We start from the raw sequence: 17,791 nt of genomic DNA on the forward strand, positions 1-17,791 counted from the left end.
TCCAGGCAAGTCTTTGGCTAAGTTGGCTTAACAAAGGACTGAATCCCAAGGAAGGAAATACATCCTTACCTTGACATTCAGACAAAAATCTCAGTGGAAGAACCTGGGCTAAAGACTTAAAGGCACTCCTTCTGCAGTGGGGAAGTCCTACCATCGGGCCACCTGCTTTCTCAAAAGCCAAGATGTCCCTGCACCATCTATCTATCTATCTAATCTTTCTCTCTCTTTATTTGCTTTTTAGGGCTGCGCCCACGGCATATGGAGGTTCCCAGGCTAGGGGTCCAATTGGAGGGAGCTGGGTCTGCGACCCAAACCACAGCTCACGGCAATGCTGGAAACCCAACCCACTGAGCAAGGCCAGGGATAGAACTGCATCCTCATGGATACTAGCTGGATTCGTTTCTGCTGCACCAAGAACAGGGAACTCCACCATCACTTAATAAAGGCATTAGGGGAGTTCCCATCATGGCTCAGCGGAAAACAAATGTGACTAGCATCCATGAGGTTGCAGGTTCGATCCCTGGCCTCGTTCTGTGGGTTAAGGATCTGGCAATGCCGTAAGCTGTGGTGTAGGTTCGAAGACGGCTGGGATCTGGAGTTACTGTGGCGTAGGCCAGCAGCTGTAGCTCCAATTAGGCCCTTACCCTGGAAACCTCCATATGCCACTGGTGCAGCCCTAAAAAGACACACACACACACACACACACACACGCATTAGGGCTCTATGTTTGGACTCCCTGCCCTCAGGATTTCCTGACCTTTCACTAATTTGTCTTTCAAAAGTAATAACTGGAGAGGGAAATCAAGAGCCTAATAAAGTCCCTACATTTGGGAGCACTGACTACTGCTTGATGGTTCCTTCTTAGGCAGGCAATCTTTTGGGGGTATATCACTGCCTCACAAGACGGGTTCCATCTTCTACAAATAGAAGTCGTAGGGACTCTGTGCAGGCACCAGTGAGGGCCAGATGACAGCAAAAGGCTTCTAGGACTCTCTTAATCGGCTTGGCCTATAAGGGTTTTTGCTGGCTTCCCTGAACCTCCAACCTTGGGCTCCAGGTTCAAGAATGCTACAGGAATACAGGGCCCTGACCCAGACCATACCTGCTTCATCTTAGCTAGCTCACGCCTTGTGTGCTCATCATTTCGAAGATCCTTCTTGTTCCCAACCAGGATGATGGGCACATTGGGACAGAAATGCTTGACTTCTGGAGTCCATTTTTCTGGGATGTTTTCTGAAAGGTGCAAAATGCACATAATTTGAAGATACATATAATTCTACCTTGAAAAATCTCCAAAAGCCCCAGCTAGGTAAATTGCAAAGAAACTTTCTGAGAAGTATAATGGACATTTAATGTCAAAATCATAAAAGGCAAACTCTAACTCCTCTTCTCTTCAGCACAGAATCACCCGCTTTTCTCAGTCCCATCAAGTTTAGTTCCTCTGGAGGTGGGACCCAGGTAAAGGTACTGGAGAAGTGAAGGATTCAAAACAGAGAGTGGCTCCACATGGTGCCACCTGCCCCAAGGAAGAAAGCTCTTTACCAGCCATTCATGTCACTGTTGGCAGATAATTCTAACAACAGGCTGCAGAAGGAGCCCCCATTCTGGGGCTATAGCTGGCCACATGCTTTCTCAATGTCTTACTCATGGACTCTTGGCATGACCTACTCTATGGGTTACTGGTATTTCAAATGATTTGAGTGGCTTTAAAAAATGAATGATAACCAGCTGGAGTTTGTGTGTGACTCAACAGGATTGGCAGCACTTCTGGAGCACTGGGATGCAGGTTCAATCCCTGCCCTACACAGTGGGTTAAAGGAGGATCCATTGTTGCAACTGTGGCTCCTACCTGATCCCTGGCCCCAGAATTCCATATGCTGTGGGCTGGCCAAAAAAGAAAATAAATAAATAAATCAAAATAAATGATAACAGCTGTAGCTTCTTGCCAATACTGCAGTAATTTAGAAAGGTTGTATGTACACCATGGTGTACAAGTGGCCTGGGTTGAACTTCCCATATCTGCCACCTTGAGCATCTCAGGGTCAGAGATACTATAAAACAGGTTAACACTAATATCTTACTTAGTTTAAATGGTCCTGATTGTAACTTGAGACTGAATTTTCTTTTTTCCTTTTCTTTTTTTTTTTTTGTCTTTTTGCCTTTTCTAAGGCCACTCCCTCGGCATATGGAGGTTCCCAGGCTAGGGGTCAAATCTGAGCTGTAGCTGCCGGGCTATGCCACAGCTCACAGCAACGCTAGATCCTTAACCCACTGAGCAAGGCCAGGGATCAAACCCGCAACCTCATGGATATTAGTCCACTGAGCCTCATTTATTGTTATTTTTTCTTTTTTTTGGCATCCCCATGGAATATGGAGTTCCCAAGCCAGGGATTAGATCCAAGCCACAGCTGTGACCTACACCACAGTTGTGGCAACAGTGGATCCTTAACCCACTGTGCCAGGCCAGGGATGGAACCTGCATCCTGGTGCTCCAGAGATGCTGCCAATCCCTTTGCATCAATGGCAGGAACTCCAAGGCTGTATTTTAGGAGTAAAGTGTTCACTCTCTGACCTCAACACATTACCAAAAGGCAGGAGTCACTGAGAATGTGGAACCACAGAACTCTCTCTCTCACAACACCGGATCCATAACCCACTTAGCAAGGCCAGGGATTGAAACTGCATCCTCATGGATATCAGTCAGATTCATTACTGATGAGCCACAATGGGAACTCCAAAAGCAAGTTCTCTTTCAGGTCTTGGTGCCTGTTTTTGCAGTGTGAAGTCAGATTCATTCATTCTTTTTCTAAATGAAAGGACATTCTGAAACATGGGGCCAACTGAGCTACTGGAATGGTCAGGTTCAAGTCTTAGCTGAGGCACTTTATTATTATTATTATTATTATTAACGATTTTAATTTTTCCATTAAAGCTGGTTTACAGTGTCTGTCAATTTTCTACTGTATAGCAAAGTGACCCAGTCATACATACATATTATATATACATTCTTTTTCTCCTTCCATCATGCTCCATTATAAGTGACTAGATATAATTCCCAATGCTATACAGCAGGATCTCACTGCTTATCGAGACATTTTATAAAAGAGCTAAAATACGGCTTTAAAAACACTACCAAGATGCAAACTATTATACATAGAATGGATAACAAGGCCCTACTGTATAGCACATAATACTTCCACAATGGAAGAGAATACTTAAAAAAAAGAATGCAATATAACAGAATCACTTTGTTATATAGCAGAAATTAATACTACATTGTAAATCAACCATACTTCAATTTAAAAAAATTTAAAAAACAAAACAAAAACACTTTGAGGATTCAACAAATCAGCAGTCCAGACAGTGGGAGGCAGTAGGCTCAATATCAACTACTTAACACCCAAAAAATCCTTCCCCAAATCCTAGTCTAAAAAATAGCTTTGTATTTAGAACCTACCTACCTTCCAAGATGAACATGGCAGCCACAGGAGACCTAAGCTGAAAAGGGATTTGGGGCTCAGGCTCTACAGTCCCAAGGCTCTAGGACCCTGGCAACTGATGATTCCTTCTCTGAAGCTCATGTCAGTTTTTCAGCCATTTAAATGCCCAGAAAGGACATGAGAAACCAAAGGTCGGCCAAGTACACAGGCAGTGACAGACATTAGGCTACAGGGCTACTCACCTAAACTATCAGGGCTATCAATAGAGAAACACATCAGTATAACATCAGTATCCGGGTAGGAGAGGGGCCTCAAACGATCATAATCTTCCTGTCCTGCTGTGTCCCACAAAGCCAACTCTACCTATGATAGGAAAAATAAACATAGAGTACAGGTTAATCCCATTACTTACTTTCAGAAGAAGTGACACTTACCATAGTACCTTCAAATGACAGACTGTTCAAAACAGTAAAATACAGATTGGAATCAAACCTGAAGGTGCTAAGAGGTATTTACACTGTTTTAGGTTACAATTTCTCAAAACTGCAAATTTTATAGACAGATAATAGAACTGAATAAAGTACCTAATTCGAAATGTTCAGTCAAAAATAACTTTGTAAAAAATAATAGTAACTAAAATAACTTTGTAGCTTTAAGTATTTAATCATAAATAACATTCTATATAGGAAAGAAAGCAGATGAACAAGAAGAGAAATCAATTATAAATAACATTCCACCAGGTATACAAAGCAAAATAGGAAAAAATCAAAATAAGTAACTTTTCCTGTTAAATTCTCTCTTTTTTTTTTTTGGCCTTTTCTAGGGCCGCTCCTGCAGCATATGGAGGGTCCCAGGCTAGGGGTCTAATTGCTGGCCTACATCAGAGCCACAGCAACTCGGGATCCGAGCCACGTCTGCGACCTACACCACAGCTCATGGCAACGCCGGATCCTTAACCCACTGAGCGAGGCCAGGGACCGAACCCGCAACCTCATGGTTCCTAGTCAGATTCATTAACCACTGAGCCACGACGGGAACTCCTGTTACATTCTCACTTAACCATTTCCTTACTTTGTCTCATCATTCTGTTCCAATGTGGAAATAAGATTGTATTTCAGTTAGTGGTTAAGTAAAGACACCATCCTGGGTATCAGGCAAGGTCTGAGCTGACAGGATAGGCCTATTATTGCTCAAAAAATGAATGAATGGCTGGATGAAAGCATCACATAGGTAGGAGGTTCTCCTTTCATACCTGGGAATTGGATCACCTTCCAGCAGTAGGAAGGCAAATTGATGCCTGGGCTTTGGACATAAGGCTCCCTTTCAGCACTGCAGCCAGCCCTGTCACTTCTTACCACCACAATGAGATTTTTACAACCCTCTGTTCAGGGGCCCTTTGGGGCTCAAGGAGTTGCCCCTCCAATGCCTAGAATATCCTTCTTCCCCAACATCTTTTTTTGGGGGGCTTTTTAGAGCTCACTAGCGACATATGGAAGTTCCCAGGCTAGGGGTCAAACTGGAGCTGTAGCTGCCGGCCTCCACCAAAGCCACAGGAACTTGGGATCTGAGCCATGTCTTCGAACTACACTACAGCTCACGGCAACACCAGATCCTTAACCCACTGAGCAAGGCCAGGGATCGAACCCACGTCCTCATGGATACTAGTCAGATTCATTATCGTGGAGCCACAATGGGAATTCCTCCCTCTAACATTTTCGGAGCCTGTATTTCAGTTTCTAAATATTATTTCTCCCTTGAAGTTGTGGCTAGTTATTTTTCCCACCTTCAACCTCTGCCTCATGTCACTCACAACTTACACAAGTCCCACAGCACCTCTATCATCAGCTTGGTAAGGGAATCCATGACCTACTGATGCCCAATCCTCATAGCTGGTCTGACCTCAGGATGGTATAGGTCATTTCATTCTCTGCCAAATTGCACTCCCCTGGCCCCTCCACACCTCAAAAGGTATTCAGACAGACACAACAGCAAACTCTGAGTCCTGATAAATGATCCCAGAGTGTCAGGCCTATCACATGTTAGAATGAGTCTTATCCGGAGTTTCTGTCGTGGCGCAGTGGTTAACGAATCGGACTAGGAACCATGAGGTCGTGGGTTCGATCCCTGCCCTTGCCCAGTGGGTTAACAATCTGGCGTTGCCGTGAGCTGTGGTGTAGGTTGCAGACGCGGCTCGGATCCCGCGTTGCTGTGGCTCTGGCGTAGGCCGGGGGCTGCAGCTCCGATTCGACCCCTAGCCTGGGAACCTCCATATGTCGCGGGAGCGGCCCAAAGAAATAGCAAAAAAGACAAAAAAGGCAAAAAAAAAAAAAAAAAAAAAAAAAAAGAATGAGTCTTATCCATTTTTGGTAGACCTACTCCCGGGACCATCATTACCTAAAATCATTGGAACTCTAAGCTCTCCTCCCTAGGCTCTACTCTTTTTTATATATGTATTTTTTAGGGCTGCACCCATGGCATATGGAGGTTCCCAGGTTAGGGGTTGAATTAGAGCTACAGCTGCTGGCCTATACCACAAACTCAGCAACGCAGGATATGAGCCACCTCTGCGGCCTACACCACAGCTCACGGCAATGCCAGATCCTTAACCCACTGAACAAGGCTAGTGATAGAACTCTCGTCCTCATGGATACCAGTCGGGTTCGTTAAGCACTAAGCCATGACAGGAACTCCTAGGCTCTACTCTTATGTGAACATTCTTAGGCTGGAACTCTCTCACACCCTGGAAACTAACCAGTTGCTCTGAGGTAGATAGCTCAGCTGTGATACTCTTACAGATCAAGTACCTTTATTTCAGGGCTTTCCCCCTGGGTATGGGGCTCCCCTATTTTGCTAGGGTCAGGTATGTTCAAAGTGACAAAGCAAGAAAGATACTCACAGGTCATTCCTCAAGGTTTTAAGCCAAAGCTCCTAAATTTCTTTTTCTTATGGTTGCATCTATGAAACTTGGAAGTTCCTGGACCAGGGACTGTATCTGAGCCCCTGTGGCTACACTGGATCTTTTAATCCCCTAAGCAGGGCTTGTAATCAAACCTGCATCTCCAGAGCAACTTGAGCTGCTACAATCGGATTCTTTTTTTTTTTTTTTTTGTCTTTTGTCTTTTGGTTGTTGTTGCTATTTCTTGGGCCGCTCCCGCGGCATATGGAGGTTCCCAGGATAGGGGTTGAATCAGAGCTGTAGCCACCGGCCTACGCCAGAGCCACAGCAACGCGGGATCCGAGCCGCGTCTGCAACCTACACCACAGCTCACGGCAATACTGGATCCTTAACCCACTGAGCAAGGCCAGGGACCGAACCCACAACCTCATGGTTCCTAGTTGGAGTCATTAACCACTGCGCCAGGACAGGAACTCCTGCAATTGGATTCTTAACACACTGTACCATAGCAGGAACTCCCCTTAAATTTGTTACGGGTGCGTTTGGTCATTCCAAGACCCCAGGCACAAATGATGCTTTAAAAAGGATATAACAGCTATTAATGCTCCCAAAACACATATACTGCCACAGGTGGAAAAGACCTTCCCAACTGATGGTCACAGACACATGGCTATAAACACCTGTCATCTTCTGAATAAGAAGATTAAACCAGCGATATACATTCAGTAGATTTTTGAAAAATGTCCTATGAAAACAGCAACCTGACCCTGCTTTTCTCAAGCCACTGGGTCTTTCTGTGTATGTGTGGCAGTCTAAATTAGATGAGAGGGCTATTAATGTGATAGCAGGCCCAAAGATTCCAGCTTGTCAAAACTGGGCCCTGTCTCTATACAAAATTCATCTTCGTATCAGGCCCACAGAAACCCTGTATCCAAGCATCCATGCAGAGAACTTTCTGAAAGTTGAGTTGGCAAACTCTCTGCAATGATGGGGGGCCATGTGCAGGGTAGGGCCCAGACAAAGTTCTGTTGGCTGGAATTTACAGTATTTTTTTCACCCAATCTTGACCAGAATGGTGCCTTGGGATTCCTAATGGCATGACAGTAATCACTGTGGCCCAAAATGCAATTGGATAAACTGTAAAAGGAGGTTTTGCGTATGCTACTATTCAGCCCAGTCTGTCAAATGCACTAAAGCTTCCCAGTTACTTCACAGACCCCCAGTGTCCACTGTAAAATGGTTTAGTCCACTTAACAAATGAAGGTGGCTCAAAGAAAGCTTAGTCATGGTCACAGAACTATCAAAAAACACTATAGGAGTTCCCGTCGTGGCGCAGTGGTTAACGAATCCGACTAGGAACCATGAGGTTGCGGGTTCAGTCCCTGCCCCTGCTCAGTGGGTTAACAATCCGGCGTTGCCGTGAGCTGTGGTGTAGGTTGCAGACGCGGCTCGGATCCCGAGTTGCTGTGGCTCTGGCGTAGGCCAGTGGCTACAGCTCCAAATTGACCCCTAGCCTGGGAACCTCCATATGCCGCAGGAGCGGCCCAAAGAAATAGCAAAAAGACAAAAAAACAAAAAACAAAAAACAAAACACTATAATGAAGGATCCTAGAATTCTAAGCAGCTAACTTAATATGCTTTCCACACATAGCCCCACAAAATGAAGATAGGTAATATTGGGACAAAAAGTGATAATAGGTAATACAAGAGTATGAGAAGGAAAAAAGGGGACAGAATTATGGAAACCAATAAATTAGGGGCCAGTAGCATGAGACAGGTGACTGAATGCCAAGAGGACTGAGTATGCTGGAAAAGAGCCCCTTGTTCTAGTTTTTTTTTCAGCTAACCCATTTGCAAAGAGAATTTTATTCCTCTTCAAAAGATATACAAGGATCTGGGTAAGATATTCTGACAGTAGAAGAGAAAAAAGAAAAAAAAAAAAAAAAAACCTCTAATTCCAGAAGAGCTTTGTTCCAGTCTTTCCCCTGGGCTTTTAGGGCAGAAAGGAGGAAACACTGTCCTCACTGCCAATGACAGGTAACTGAAGCAACTGTAGCAGCCTGTTTTATCTTAAAGCAAAAAAAAACAAAAAACAAAAAACAAAACCCCAAAAACTTAAAAAACGAAATGTGAGGATGCTGGTATAAATGAGTATAACCCTTTGAGAAGCATAATCAATAAGGACCCACAGACCTAGTAATCTCATACTTCAGCATTTAATGAAATACTATGATGGGGGAAAAAAGTCCATCCATACAAGGATGTTCATTTTAGTATTATCCATTTGGCAATACACTAAATTTCAAATATGAATAAGGCTGGAAAGAACACATATTCTAAGGCTTCCCAATGTGAAATACATATGAATATGGCGGTAGTTCTCATCAAGCCCACCTGTCCCTTCTGCAGAAAGACCCAGGAGCTCCTCAGCCAATTGCCCTTCAAAGAAGGGCTTCTGGAATTTGTCGATATCACAGCTACCAGTGACACCAACGAGATTCAAGATCATCTCCAACAGCTCAAGGGAGCCAGAACAGTACCTTGGGTCTTTATTGGTAAAGCGTGTATAGGTGGATGCATGCACTGATCCAGTAAGTATGCACTAGAGAGGGGAGCTCTTGACCCGCCTGGAGCAAATTGGAGCTCTGAAATAGTTACAGAGCAGACCCAGGCTGCTGGAGTCTGATAGCCCCCTTGAGAGCTGGATGGCAGTGCAGATAATGACAGCGCTTCCTGGTGGATGGACACAGGGCTACCTTCACCCAGCTGCAACAACTGTTTACTTAAAATTCTGAAATGTGTTAACCCAAATAATTGGGGGGGGGAGTGGGATTTGGGGGGAAAAACCAGATTTTTCTTCTGACTCCATTATTAAAAGTGGATCAACTTGCCCCCCCCCCCAAGAGGCCTAATTCTCTACAGGCTGTATGAATAGCCTAACATGCAAAACAGTACCAATTGTTATGCAAAGTATACTCACCTGCTTTCCATCCACCTCGATATCTGCAACATAGTTTTCAAACACGGTAGGTACATATACCTCCGGGAATTGGTCCTTGCTAAAGACAATGAGCAAACAAGTCTTGCCACAGGCTCCATCACCAACAATCACCAGTTTCTTCCTGATGGCAGCCATTGCTGAAACATAAAATCAAAGTGTTGTCTAGAATGCACAAGAAGCCATAATAGTCTCAGGCCATGACAAATACTTTTCTGGCCATGTGGCACAAGCCTTTATTAACACATCAAAATACAAAATGCTGGAGTTCCTGCTGTGGCTCAATGGGATTGACAGTGTCTCTACTGCTCATGGGCTCAGGTTTGATTCCCAGCCTGGTGCAACGGGTTAAGGACATGGTGTTGCCACAGCTGTGGCGTAGACTCCAACTCCAGCTTGGATTGCCTGAGAACTCCATATGACACGGGGTGGCCGAAAAAGGGGGGAAAAAAAAGAAAATAAAACACCAGTATACCTTTCCACTTAGGACCAGTAAGTCATATCAAAAACCTATAACTAACATTATACTTAATGGTGAAAAGACTAAAAATTGTCCTGCAAGATGAGGAACAAGACAAGAATGTCCACTCTTTTTTTTTCTTGCCTTTTCTAAGGCTGTACCCATGGCATATGGAGGTTCCAGGCTAGGGGTCAAATCGGAGCTGTAGGCGCCAGCCAGAGCCACAGCAACGCAGGAGCCAAACCACGCCTGGGACTTACACCACAGCCCACAGCAACGCCAGATCCTTAACCCACCGAGCAAGGCCAGGGACTGAACCTGCAACCTCATGGTTCCTTGTTGGATTGTTAACCAATGAGCCATGACGGGAACTCCAAGAATGTCCACTCTTGACACTTCCATCCAACATAATATTAAAAGTTCTGGCAATTAGGCAAGAAAATGAAATAAAAGACATTCAGATCAGAAAAGAAGAAGTAAAATTATCTTAATTTGCAGGTGACATGATATTATACATGGGAAATCCTAAAGGATCCACTAAAAAACTATCGGAACTAATAAATTCAGCAAGGTTGCAGGATACAAAGTCATCACACAAAAAGCGGAGTTCCTATTGTGGCTCAGCAGTTAACGAACCCGACTAGTATCCAGGAGGATGCGGGTTTGATCCCTAGCCTTGTTCAGTGGGTTAAGGATCCAGCATTGCCCTGAGCTGTGATGCAGTTTGCAGAGATGGCTAGGATCCCACGCTGCTGTGGCACTGGTATAGGCCGGTGGCTACAGCTCTGATTGGGAACCTCCATATGCCACTAATGCAGCTCTAAAAAAACAAAACAAAACAAAACAAATCAATTGTATTTCTATACCCTAGCAATGAACAAATTGAGAATGAAATTAAGATTTTATTTACAATAACATCAAAAAGAATAAAATAAGAATAAACTAAGCACAAGAAGTACAAAACATACTCTGAAAACTTAAATACTGTTAAATGGGAATATCCTACAAATTAATCTACAGATTTAACACAATCACTATCAAAATCCCAGCTAGCTTCTTTGCAGACACTGACAAGTGATCAGAAAATATGCATGGAGGGAGTTCCCTGGTGGCTTAGCAGGTTAAGGATATGGCATTGTCACTGCTGTGGTTTGGGTTCGATTCCTGGTCCAGGAACTTCTGCATGCTGGGGGAACAGCCAAAAAAAAAAAAAAAAAAAAAAAAGAGAGAATGGAAATTCAATGGACTCAGAATGGCCAAAACCATCTTGAATAAGAGCAAAGTTGCAGGACTCACAATTCCTGATCTTAGAACTTACTCTAAAGCTACAGTAATCAAGAAAGTGTTGCACTGTTGTAAAGACAGACAGATATACAGCAGAAACTGGCACAACACTGTAAATCAACTATATTTTAATAATAATAATAATAAAAAAAAAGATATGAGCTGCCGCTGTGGCGCAGAGGAAATGAACCCAACTAGTATCCATGAGCATGCAGGTTCAATCCCTGGCCTTGCTTAGTGGGTTAGGATCCTGTGTTGCCATGAGTTGCTGTGCAGGTTGCAGATGTGGCTCGAATCCTGCATTTCTATGGCTGTGGCATAGGCCGGCAGCTGTAGCTCTGCTTTGATCTCTAACCTGAGAATTTCCATATGCTGCAGTGTGGCCCTAAAGAGACACTCTCCCCCAAAACAAAACGAAACAAAAAACACATAGATTGGAGTTCCCATCGTGGAGCAGTGGTTAATGAGCCCAACTAGGAACCATGAAGATTTCAGTTCAATCCCTGGTCTTGCTCAGTGGGTTAAGGATCCGGCGTTGCCGTCAGAGACGCAGCTTGGATCCCGCTAGATTAGACCCCTAGCCTGGGAACTTCCATATGCCGCGGGTGCGGCCCTAGAAAAGACAAACAAACAAAACACACAGATCAATTGAGTAGAACTGAAGAGTTTAGAAATAAGCCCTTGCATTCAGGGTCAAGTGATTTTCAACAAGGATGCCAAGACAATTCAATGGAGGAAGAAACAGCGTTTTTAACAAATGGTGCTCAGACAACTGACAACTGAATAGATACATGCAAAGAAAGGAAATTAGAGCTCACATCAGATGAAAACTAGCTCAAGATGGACTACACTCCCAAACATAGGAGCTAAAACTGCTGAATGTTCTTAAATTTAAAAAAACAGTAGGAGTTCTTGTCGTGGCTCAGTGGTTAACGAATCTGACTAGGAAACATGAGGTTGCGGGTTCAATACCTGGCCTCACTCAGTAGGTTAAGGATCCAGTGTTGCCATGAGCTGTGGTGTAGGTCACAAACGTGGCTTGGATCCCGAGTTGCCACAGCTGTGGCATAGGCCAGTGGATGCAGCTGTGACTGGACCCCTAGCCTAGGAACCTCCACATGCCCAGGGTACGGCTGTAGAAAAGACAAAAAGACAAAATTAAAAAAACAAAACAAAACCCAGAGTAAAATTAACTGTTTTAATGTTTCACTCAGCATAGTGTCTTTGAGGTTTCTTCACTTAGCATGTGTCAATTTCCTTTCTTTTTAAGACAATAATATTTCATTGCATGTATATACCACCATCTGATTCATTCATTCATCTGAGAGATACTTGGATTGCTTTTACCTTTTAGCTATTGTGAATAAAACATTTAATCACAATATAATGTAAATAGTATATCCACAAAGAGATCCATCACCATGAATCAAAGAAAAAAGAAACTGGACTTCACAAATTTTTTTTTTTTTTTTTTTTTTTTTTTTTTTTTTGCTTTTTAGGGCCGCACCCACAGCATATGGGATTTCCCAGGCTAGGGGTCAAACTGCACCTACAGCTGGAGCCTACACCACAGCCACAGCAACATCAGATCTGAGCTGCAACCTTGTAGTTCCTAGTTGGATTCATTTCTTTTTTTTTTTTTTTTTTTTTTGCTATTTCTTGGGCCGCTCCCACGGCATATGGAGGTTCCTAGGCTAGGGGTTTAATCCGAGCTGTAGCCACCAGCCTACGCCAGAGCCACAGCAATGAAGGATCCGAGCCGCGTCTGCAATCTACACCACAGCTCACAGCAACGCTGGATCGTTAACCCACTGAGCAAGGGCAGGGATCAAACCCGCAGCCTCATGGTTCCTAGTCGGATTCGTTAACCACTGCACCACGACGGGAACTCCTGGATTCATTTCTGTTGCACTAGGGCGGGAATGCCCATAAATTTTTTTTTAAATGTATGTGGTTCAAGAGATACTATCAAGAAAATGAGAAGAAAATCCACAGAATAGGAGCCAATGTTTGCAAATAACGTATCTGATAATGCACTTGTATCTAGAATATAAAACAAGCTTTAAAAACTGAATAACAGGAGTTCCCGTTGTGGTGGCACAGTGGTTAACGAATCCGACTAGGAACCATGAGGTTGCGGGTTTGGTCCCTGGCCTTGCTCAGTGGGTTAGGGATCCTGCATTGCTGTGGCTGTGGTGTAGGCTGGTGGCTACAGCTCTGATTAAACCCCTAGCCTGGGAACCTTCATATGCCGAGGAAGCGGCCCTAGAAAAGGCAAAAAAAAAGGACAAAATAAATAAATAAATAAAATAGAATAAAATAAAAACTGAACAACAAAAAAGCAGACTAAGTGGGTAGTCTAGCTCAGGGTCTCTCATGAGGTTGCGATTCAGGATGTTGTTTTGGACCCAGAATATATAAAGAACTCTTACAACTCAATAACAAGACAGACTACTCAATTTTAAAATGTGCAAAAGATCTGACTAGCAAGCCAAGTGTCTATCAGCAGATGAAACTTGCTATTTTTTTTCCTGAAATGACCCAGGAATTTTTTTTTACTCTAGTATCTTTCCTTTCCACTTTATTATAATGCAGTACTCTTCAAGTACATGGCTTGCCAGCTTAAGAAAGGAAATCAGCTAAGCTCTCTCTGCCAGATGTATCATTTTCTAGGCTCAATTCGGTTTCAGAAATAATTTTTTTTTTTTTTTTGTCTTTTTAGGGCTGCACCTGAGGCGTATGGAGGTTCCCAGGCTAGGGATCAAATTGGAGCTGTAGCAGCCTGCCACAGCCACAGCCATAGATAGCCACACCAGATCCAAGCCATGTCTTCGATCTACACCACAGCTCATGGCAACGCCGGATCCTTAACCCACTGAGCAAGGCAAGGGATAGAACCCTCATCCTCATGGATGCTAGTCAGGATAACCCACTGAGCCACAAAAGGAACTCGGTGTATATTTCTTTTAAAAGTTCTTTATTATTTTCCTCAGTTCAAAACCTTCCACATAAGTTACTGTGCCACCCTCACTCAAGTCAAAAGCTCTCTCATGGTGCTAAAAGGGCAAAGAAAATACCCACCCCAAGTTTCTCTGTGTCACAAGACTAGCCTTTCCACTAATCTCAAAAACATTGTGTTCCGGCTGTGGACCAAACATCAACAAATCTCATTGTAGTTACTGTTAACAAAGAATCTATTTCCCGCACATACGGAAATATAAATGGGTGCCCCAGGAATTCCCTGGAGGCTCAGGAGGTCACCAGGCCACCTGGCAAAGGATCCTGCTTTGTCACTGCTGTGGCTCACTGCCCTGGTGGGTGTTTGATCCCTGGCCTGGGAACTTCCACATACAGCAGGCAAGGTCAAGGTGGAGAAAAAAAAGGAAGAAAGAAATGGGTGCCCAAGAAAAGCAAGTGAGAGGCCACATGCAGTGTCTCATGTCATTCTATATACTTCATACTCAGACACAAGAGCAAACAGCTCTCAGGAATCCACGCCACTGCCTTCCAGAGCAGTGGAAGTGTGGGGATCTCTGCAAGCATCTCTTACTAAGTCTGGCATTACAAGAGGCTCAATAAATAGCAGTTACCACTATTAGGTTCTCTCCCTCCTGCCCAGGTCTTTTAGTCACAGGTCCTCTAACACCTTTCAACGAATAGATTATTGCCTCCTGTAGTATCCCACAGCCCCTTCATCTCTCCCTCTCTACTGGCACCCTTCTTTCTGTCTACAAATTAATTGTAGGGTGCTCTATTTTAATTAACTAATTGGGCCACACCCTTGGCATGTAGTAGTTCCCAGGCCAGGGATCGAACCCATGTCACGGCAGTGACAATGCTGTGGTTTTTTTTTGTTTGTTTGTTTTTAATCTTTTTAGGGCCACACTTGCAGCATATGGAAGTTCCCAGCCTAGGGGCTGAACGAGAGCTATAGCTGCTGGTCTTCACTACAGCCACAGCAAAGCTAGATCCTTATCCCACTGAGCAAGGCCAGGGATGGAAACTGCGTCCTTATGGATACTAGTCATTCATTTCCACTGCGCCATGATAGGAATTCCACAATGCTGTATTCTTAACCATTATGGAACTCCAGGGTGCTCTATTTTAAAACAAGAAAACCACACCCATGCTTTCCTCTCTGAACATTCTTCTCTCAGGTCTGTTTCAAAGAAAACGTATACATTTCTATTCACTTCATATCCCCTTGCTTGCTTAAGTTCTTCCAATCTGTGTTCTGCCCAAATTTCCGAAACTTTCTCAAATGTCACCAATGACTGAGAAATCCAGTTCTCATTTTACTTGATATTTTTTTACCACCTTACCTTTCCTTGGACCTCCCAAACAAAATAATGATTCCTTTTAAGACTGTTTTTATCCTCACTTTCATAATACTCTACTTATCACTGGGGATTTCAATTCTTCAAACAGAATTTTTATGCATGTGATTCTCAAATCTCTATCACTGACCCAATCCCTGTTCTCAAACTCCTGACACACCTGAACTCTGTGTTCTGCTTGCACATCAAATCTGACCTCTCTAAGACATCACCCCAACTTCTGTCTTCTCTTCCTAGTTCCTTCAATCTTGGTGATGAAAACAAAATCACACTCCTAACACACTCAAGTCAATGTAGAAACCCTGAGGTTAAAAGATTCTCTTAATTCCTTTGCTCTTTATAGCATGACTACAGTCAGGTTCTGGGGAATTCTACCCCTTCCTGGGTCTCACTTCCACCACTACCACTTCCCTCTGCATCCCTACAGTCACTCACTGTTTCAAGTTCTCAGTGCTACCTTCCTGGCAAAAACAAACAAACAAACAAACAAACAAAAAAACCCAGGAGTTCCCGTGGTGGTGCAGTGGTTAATGAATCCAACTAGGAACCATGAGGTTGTGGGTTCGACTCCTGGCCTTGCTCAGTGGGTTAAGGATTCCGCGTTGCCGTGAGCTGTGGTGTAGGTCACAGAGGCAGCTTGGATCCTGCGTTGCTGTGGCTCTGGCGTAGGCCAGTGGCTGCAGCTCCGATTAAACCCCTAGCCTGGGAACCTCCATTTGCCACAGGAGCATCCCTAGAAAAGGCAAAAAGACAAAAAGACAAAAAAAAAAAAAGCAAAAATCCAACTAGTTTGCTAACTTCCCTTCTATCCTGTTTGCTGCACCCAAATCCTCCATTCCTATAGCTGGCCTTGAGCCCATCAAGTCTTTGCTCAAAGGCCTTAAGAACGTCCTCAATGCCAAAATCAGGTCATGACACATCAGCTTTACCTTTACAGGCCTCTAAAATTCTTCTATCAGCAACCTATTTTCTCTTCCTACCTTTTCTCCATTCCTTATCACAAACCTGGTTCCATTAACTGGGCTTGTAAAATCTCTTCACCTCAGCTCAAAGAAATTCCTTCCTCGAAAAATGCTTCCCTTTCCCCAGAAAGGAACAACTCACCTGTCCATCTCGACTATCATCTTCTGTTTAAATCAGATGCTGCCTCAAAGTGGGGCTTGACCATTCTTGGTTCTTACACTTACCAGTTCAACCACTTTTACCAGGTATCCTATTCTATGTGAGAGATGTGGCAGTTTATTTCACTGTGCTTTACTTACATCCATTCCTGGGATTTAAGTTCCTTTAGGATGGGGACTGTGCTTCTGACTCGGTCCATCCGATCTGGAGCTGTATTCCCAGCTGCACTAATGCAGCAAAGATATGCTAAATGAGATCCATGTACAAAGGAATAAAAAGTCTAAAGAAGGGGTAAGGGAAATTCTCTGGTGGTGCAGCAGGTTAGGGATCCAGCACTGTCGCCACTGTGGCTTGGGTTCAATCCCTGGCCTGGGAATTTTCACATGCAACAGGCATGCCCCCCTCCCACAAAAAAATGTATGTTTCCCCAAAATACTGATTAAAAAAAAAAAACCTGTAAAAAACTCAGAAAACTGGAATTTCAATCAAACTACAAGTCAAGCACTGAAAATATGAGTTCCCACAGTAACACCATGGGTTAAGGACCAGACAATTGCTGCTGCTGTTGTGTAGGTTGCAGCTGCAGCTCAGATTTGATCCCTGGCCTGGGAACTGCAGGTGAGTCCAAAAAATAAAAATTAAAAAAAAAAAAAAAAAAAAAAAAAAAAAAAAGGTATCAGGGAAAAAAAAAAAAGACAAAAAAGGAGTTCCCGTCATGGTGCAGTGGTTAATGAATCCGACTAGGAACCATGAGGTTGTGGGTTCGATCCCTGGCCTCGCTCAGTGGGTTAAGGATCCAGCATCGCAGTGAGCTATAGATATGAGACACAACTCGGATCCCATGTTGCTGTGGCTCTGGCATAGGCCTGCAGCTACAGCTCCAATTAGACCCCCAGCCTGGGAACCTCCATATTCCACAGGTGCAGCCCTAGGGAAAGAAAAAAAAAAATACTGAAAGATTTCAGTGTGAACTGCTAAATGGATCTGGATATGTATTCATAGAGAATTTCAATGACATTCCTTTATAAAACAGACTACCAAAGAAATGTCAGCTACAGCTACTGACTTACTAGGGATGATTTTGGAGTCTCAACATTCCAGCTTCCCCTTAGGTCTGACATACCATATATGTTTGCTAATTGCCTTTCACCACCCCCTCCCCTCGCCACCCCCAATTTTAAGTACATACTTCATACCATTACTATACTGCAGTTAGATCTTTCACATCTGAAAACATCCCTGTAAAATGCTGTC

The 17,791-nt window shown here is 43.7% G+C and overlaps 1 protein-coding gene across 3 annotated transcripts in view; it reads right to left on the reverse strand.

The window, feature by feature from the left end:
* RHOA (ras homolog family member A) overlaps positions 1-17,791 on the reverse strand; it is a 72,724-nt gene that overhangs the window by 1,545 nt on the left and 53,388 nt on the right. For 2 of the 3 annotated variants that reach the window (NM_001244437.1, XM_021068521.1), the window contains 3 exon segments: positions 1,103-1,233; positions 3,683-3,803; positions 9,317-9,474. In NM_001244437.1, coding sequence (NP_001231366.1) covers positions 1,103-1,233; positions 3,683-3,803; positions 9,317-9,472 — 408 coding nt within the window. In that variant the 5' untranslated portion in view covers positions 9,473-9,474. 3 annotated transcript variants of the gene reach the window in all.

The sequence above is a fragment of the Sus scrofa genome, chromosome 13 (genome assembly GCF_000003025.6).
Source record: "Sus scrofa isolate TJ Tabasco breed Duroc chromosome 13, Sscrofa11.1, whole genome shotgun sequence".
Lineage (NCBI taxonomy): Eukaryota > Metazoa > Chordata > Mammalia > Artiodactyla > Suidae > Sus > Sus scrofa.